The following is a 6,670-nucleotide window of genomic DNA, read 5'->3' as shown; positions in this document are numbered from 1 at the left end:
GAGAGAGAGAGAGAGAGAGAGAGAGAGAGAGAGAGAGAGAGAGAGAGAGGGGGAACAACTAAAGCCCCTGCTTCGCTCTCCCTCCCCCGGCTCACCCAGACCATTGTGCCCTCGGGGGGTTTCAGGAGATAAATGGCCGCATGTTAACCACGTTTGACAGGCTGCACAAAAGGGGGACACCTCGGGTCGCATGACGCAATCCCCCCCCCCATCACCACCATCAACACAGGGATCAGGTCTGGACAGAGTTTACCACACTTTCAAAATAAGAGCTCAATCACAACCCAAAGACGCCTCCATCAGAATGTAAACAGACAGAAGAATGAAGAAGAAGGAAGCGTTTAAGGGTGAAGGAGAATGAAGCGTTTATGAGTTAAGGAGAAGGAAGCATCTAACAGTGAAGGAGAAGGAAGCATCTAAGAGTGAAGAAGGAAGCGTCTAAGAGTGAAGGAGAAGGAAGCGTTTAAGAGTTAAGGAGAAGGAAGCGTTGAAGAGTGAAGGAGAAGGAAGTGTCGAAGAGTCATGGAGAATGAAGCGTCTACGAGTGAAGGAGAAGGAAGTGTTTAAGAGTTAAGGAGAAGGAAGCTTCTAAGAGTGAAGGAGAAGGAAGCGTCTAAGAGTTAAGGAGAAGGAAGCATCTACGAGTAGAGGAGAAGGAAGCATCTAAGAGTTAAGGAGAAGGAAGCATCTACGAGTAGAGGAGAAGGAAGCGTTTAAGAGTTAAGGAGAAGGAAGCATCTACGAGTAGAGGAGAAGGAAGCGTCTAAGAGTTAAGGAGAAGGAAGCATCCTTCAGCCACCGTTCTGAAGGCTGGGAGGATATTTGGAACTGGGGGCTGGTTTTGGTTGGGGGGTGGTTTTGGTGGTTGGGGGCTGGTTTTGGTGGTTGGGTGCTGGTTTCGGTTTGAGGCTGGTTTATTCTCTGCAAACCTTTTTAAGTCAGCCTGATTCTTTGATGGCTGACAGGACACACAAAGCCACCTGCCCCATCCCAGAGTGTCCCCCGACTCCCCCCCGCTCTCCTCCGCTGACCTGACCGGCATTCCTGGACTACAGGGGGTCCTCCCCATGGCTACCTTTACAACGCCGACCCCCAAACCAAAGTCTGGTAATCCCACAGCAAACACGGTTGTGCCGGCTTAGAGGCGACGCACGAGACTTCTCACAGCTGCTCGGCTGAAAGGTGGACGAGAGATGAAGTCTGTCACCGTGGGAACAGAGACAGGAGAAGAAGAACCAAAGTGCATGATGGGATTGGTCTCTGCAGGTCTGAAGGATCATAGGTGCTGCTGGACTGGACTTTATTTTACTGGTGTCCAAGTTATGACTCTTCATAACAATGAAGGTGTAAAGTTAGGAAGCATAAAATGTTTGAGAGAAGCTGTGATGCTGCTAGAAGATCTAAGATGTGAACTAAATGTAGCAATGTTATAATGTTGTTCATCCATTTTCTGTAATATTTCTCATCTCTTAATTATAATACTATCTGTTTCATTACTATTGGATGTTCTTTGTACGATCTTTAATCATGTTGTATAAATAGATTTTTGTTTATGCAAAGCATGCTTGAGAAATAGACTTTTGTTATAATGGCAATGACTTCTCTAATTGTTTCATCCTGTTCTGCTTGGATAACAATTTGGGCTCCGGTTAGTTTTTTCCTCGTTCTGGTTGTGATGCCGTTGGTTTGAATATATTTTAGTTCACATCCTCTACATTGTTTGGAGCAACTAACCGGGTTTACCAGTTACATCATTTTATTTGCTGTCACTATCGTGTGACTGAAGAACTACACATAAACCAGTTTGTCCACTAAAGAACTACACCCACATCACTGAGTTCAGGTGAACATTTGTGCCAAATAATAATAAATCATGTTCCTGAGAATGGGACAGACGAGGCGTCTTTGGATTTTTCTTTTTTTTCAAAATGAAATTGAATTATTTTTCACATTTAATTTGATTCTATTATATTTTTTCATGGTTTAATAATTGGTATATATGGTGATAATGGTTTTTAGAAGGTCTCTGGATGGTCTCTAAACCAGTGGTCCCCAACCACCAGGCCGTGGACCGGTACCGGGCCGTGGATCATTTGGTACCGGGCCGCACAGAAAGAATAAATACTATACTATTTCCGTTTTATTGATTATCAGAGTCTGAAAGAAGTTTTATTTTGAAAAATGACCGGATTCTCTCGCAATTTCATCCGCCTGTGGCTCTTGACATGTCAAGACGCTCGTCTCGGTGACGTGATACGTTACCTCAAAAGTGAAGCCCGCAAACTTGCGAAAATGAGTAAATAACTTTTGGAGAGCTTCTTTGCAAAGAGGAAAGGCCCACTAAGGAGACAGAAGAAGAGCTACAACTTCCAAGAAAAAGAAAGCTTCATTTAACAGACAATATCAGGAGTCTGATTAAATATCAGGAGTAATTCTGAGGCGCTAAGCCCGCTCTGCATAATATGTGGCGAGAGGAAGATCAGCTGCTGGAGATTGTAAATGACGGTGGCCTTAAAAGTATGTTCGAGACAACAACTCTGCTGGAGTTTTGGATTAAAATCAAGGCTGAATATCCTGAGATCTCCACTAAAGCACTGAAACCCTGCTTCCATTAACAACATCCTCTCTGTGAAGCGGGATGTTCTGCAGTGACGGCAATCACAACTAAACGGAGTAGACTGGACATCAGGAACAGACTTCGGGTGTCATTGTCTCCCATTACCCCAGATGGACCGTCTCGTTGCAGAGAAACAAGCTCAGGGCTCCACTGATTAAGCCTTATTGTGAGTTGTATTTATTTATGCATTTTATATTTGTTTTCATGCCGATCGTATCATTTTATTTCGTCGTGTTTTTCCGCCACACCTTGAAGGCCGGTCTGTGAAAATACTGTCTTACATGAAACCGGTGGTGCAAAAAAGGTTGGGGACCTCTGCTCTAAATGGTCTCTAAATGGTCTCTGGATGGTCTCTGAACGGTCTCTGGATGGTCTCTGGGTGGTCTCTGGATGGTCTCTCAACGGTGTCTGGACGGTCTCTGGGTGATCTCTGAACGGTCTCTGCATGGTCTCTGAATGGTCTTTGGATGGTCTCTGAATGGTCTCTGGGTGGTCTCTGAACGGTCTCTGAACGGTCTCTGGATGGTCTCTGGATGGTCTCTGAACAGTCTCTGTATGGTCTCTGGGGGTCTGCGGTCTCACCGTGGCCTCCGAGGTGCAGAAGTGTCCCTCAGACTGGACTTGGTGGAGCTGCTTTGACAGGAGTGTCAGCTCAGATAGCTCACATAACTCAGAGGTCAGTTCAGCAGGACTTCCCCCGAGGCTGAAGGGTCGCTCCTTATCCTCATTACTCTAATTGGTAGATCTGTGACCAGGAAGTGGAGTCCTGACACTCTGATGTGATGTGAGGAGGTCTGACTGAGAGGACAGAGAGTCCTACTGAACCCAGGAGAGAGAAATCTTCTCATCCTCTTGTGTTGTTTTGTTTTAGCAGCTGATATTCAAGAATCTAAACTATTTTATCTGTCTGAGGTCAGAGGTCAGAGGTCTCCGTCATCAGCTCTAAATGTTTATCTGCATAAAACAACACTATTCAAATGATCAGCAGATAAAGGATCGGAATTTTATTGATGTATTTTAAACTCATAATCATTATATTTAGAAGGCTCAGTATTTGTGATTCTTTCCAGTTAGGACAATAAAGGTGCGTTTATAAAAACTTTAAAACCTTTTCCTTATTTTGCAATAATGATGCTAGTTTAAGTCATTTTATCTTCTTCAACGACACATTTTACTTGTTTTTATGCAATAATAAATAATGAAACCGGAGCACCGGAGCGACTCTTTACTGTGACCGGGCTCTAACCTGTGAACCCTCGTACTGTTTACTGCCATGAGACGTTCAACGACCGCTGGGAAAACACAGCGTTCATAATGACGAGCAGCAGCAGAACCAGAAGAACTCTGAATTGATTGATTTCAAACAGAGGTGGGCGGGGCCTGGAGCTGTGGGACGAGTCTGGACACACAGATGTCCAGCCGTCCCTTATTGATTGTTCCACATCACTGTGACCTTGCCGCAGGAGCTCGGCCAATCAAACAAAGGGTTTCTGTGAGGGCGGGGCCAACGAGACCGGAGTGAGTGCAGCAGGTTCACAGACCTCAGTTCAGTTATACCTGTTCACCTGTTCACCTAGACTGAGCAGGTAGGTGTCAATCAAACAGACACACGACTGAAAGCTAAAGAACAGGATTTTAATGTAAAATAACGGTTTGTTTAAAAGAGATAATATAAGTATATGGTAAAAATATAGCAATGTTGTAAGTATTTGAAAGTGTATTTGAAATTGTTATTTTGTTGTTAAAACGTTGATTCAAATGTTATTAAAGTGTTATTAGTGTGTTTATTAGAGTATATATTAAAGTTCATCATCAGAATATATATTAGAGTTATTAAAGAGTAAATAAACTCTTATTTCGGTGAATCTCCTTCGAAACACCAGAGTTTCACTCCAACACCATTCCACTCTGCACTGATGCATCATGGGAGACGTAGGAGTGTTTGTTGTTGGCGGCACAGTGGTGAGCTTTGTGAGAGAAGAAGAGTCTGCAGCAATGCCCCCCCCCCCCATGACAGGGCTGACAGAAAGGTGGGGGGGGGGGGGGACTGATTAATACTACTCTTACTAAAGATTACTAGTACTACTAATATTTAATAATACTACTAGTACTACAGATTACTAATACTAATAACATTACTAATATTTATTTATACTACTCGTACTAAAGACACCTAATAGTACTAATATTACTAATACTTACTACTAGTACTGCAGATAACTAATACTACTAATATTACTAATACTTAATACTACTACTAGTACAACAGCTACCTAATACTACTAATATTAGTAATATGTATTAATACTAGTACTAAAGATTACTAATACTAATAACATTACTAATATTTATTAATACTACCTGTACTAAAGATACATAATGCTAGTAATATTATTAATAATTATTAATCCTACAATACTCCAAATATGTTTTAATACTACTAAATTAATAATACCAATACTTAGTAATGCTAATAGTACTACAAATACTACTAATATTACTAATACATAATAACGGTACTAATGCTACTAATACTACTAATACTTAGTGAATCTATTGATACTACTGATACTTAGTAATATTACTAATACTTTTAATACTCACTAATGATACTAACACTGAGTAATTATACTTATACATTTTTTCTAAATGTTTTTACTAATATTAATACTTAATAACAATACTAATACTTAGAAATACTAATACTAATACTATTGCATGTTGTCTGTATTCTGAAGTCTGTTTGTTTTTGTGAAGAACTTTGTGTCGTTCTTGAACAGCGATTTATGAATAAAGTTTTATATTTTTCAAGCCTTTTCCAGAAATCATCTTAAAACCACGAGAATCAAGAACACGAGAAAATCACAAATTCATGAGAATTACAAAAGTAACAAATTATCCTGAAACACAATCAAATTTAAATCAAAATCTGAATTGATAACAACTTGAAACCTCAATAATAAAAACCAAAATAAAATCTATGAAACATGCTGAAACTGGTCAAATTAAGAATGAAAATGTAAAACATGTGTTCTTTACATAAATATTCTGGAGTCATGAACTAAGAACTAATAGATCATGTGACTGTGATGTCATGGTGTTGTTTTATTGTGGAGGGGTATGAACCAGACTTACTGTTGTTAATATAACACGTTTCCTGCTGCAAGCTTCATCTGCTGCATCTCCCTGAACAAAGAGGTGTTTGGTGGAGTAAATCTGCCTAAATCCTGAAGTGGGGGAGTTAAGATAATCTACTTTGGGGGGGGAATTAGGAATTCAAAGCACATGGTGCATTTTAAACTTGATTCATGACCTCTTAAGAAGCACAAAGCTGCCTGACAGTAAGCGCTCTGAGGGGCCCCAGGGCCCTACAGGAAGAACATGGAACAACACCTTTACTCTGAGGGGCCCAACGCATTTCCCACCTGCACTGTGAGGACACGCTGGATTAAGGGGACCGAATACAGAATATCCTAAATTAATTAAAGTTTGTTCCTAATAATGCTTTTATTTCTCAATAACTGTTATAAATATTTTGTCATCACTTCACACACTGAAGGAATTGTGAGGACAGAAAAGTGACTTCAGGTCTCATTCACATGTGAAGAGAATCAGACTGAAGGAAGTGGATGTGTTAACTGAAGGAAACCTTTTCTGAAGTGTTTTTAATCTCATTTCTGAATGTCTAAAAGCGGAGAGACAAAACGTATTCCAGAGTGATTCTGACTTTAACGGAAACCTTGTGTTTAATGTCTCTTTTTGAAAGACTCAAGGAAACGGAAGTGTTTGGAGGGAAAAGAAGACTGATTTACAGATTCAAAAAAATTAAGAATTTTCTTCTCATTTATGAACCAATTTAAAAGGAAACAATCAGGTAAAATATTTCCTTCAATGTCTTTTATATTTTTATAATTATTGTTTGTTGTCTCTCTAAGTCTAAATGTGATCATTTAGGACGTCCGTCCGTCCATCTTTAACTGTCCATCAGTGGGGGTCTATATAGGTCACACACACACACACACACACACACACACACACACACACACACACACA

General features: G+C 40.4%; 1 protein-coding gene across 1 annotated transcript in view; it reads right to left on the bottom strand.

The window, feature by feature from the left end:
- Positions 1 to 6,670, bottom strand: part of LOC116401249 (zinc finger E-box-binding homeobox 2-like) — a gene marked incomplete at its 3' end in the record, with an annotated part of 38,840 nt that overhangs the window by 20,266 nt on the left and 11,904 nt on the right. Inside the window, exon 2 of the mRNA XM_031879569.1 lies at positions 2,899 to 3,247. Within this exon, the coding sequence (XP_031735429.1) occupies positions 2,899 to 3,247 (349 nt within the window). The remainder of the gene's footprint in view (positions 1 to 2,898; positions 3,248 to 6,670) is intronic.

Source organism: Anarrhichthys ocellatus, unplaced genomic scaffold (genome assembly GCF_004355925.1).
Source record: "Anarrhichthys ocellatus isolate YVR2014 unplaced genomic scaffold, GSC_Weel_1.0 scaffold294, whole genome shotgun sequence".
In the NCBI taxonomy this organism is placed as follows: domain Eukaryota; kingdom Metazoa; phylum Chordata; class Actinopteri; order Perciformes; family Anarhichadidae; genus Anarrhichthys; species Anarrhichthys ocellatus.
This window is presented reverse-complemented; position numbering and strand designations above follow the sequence as displayed.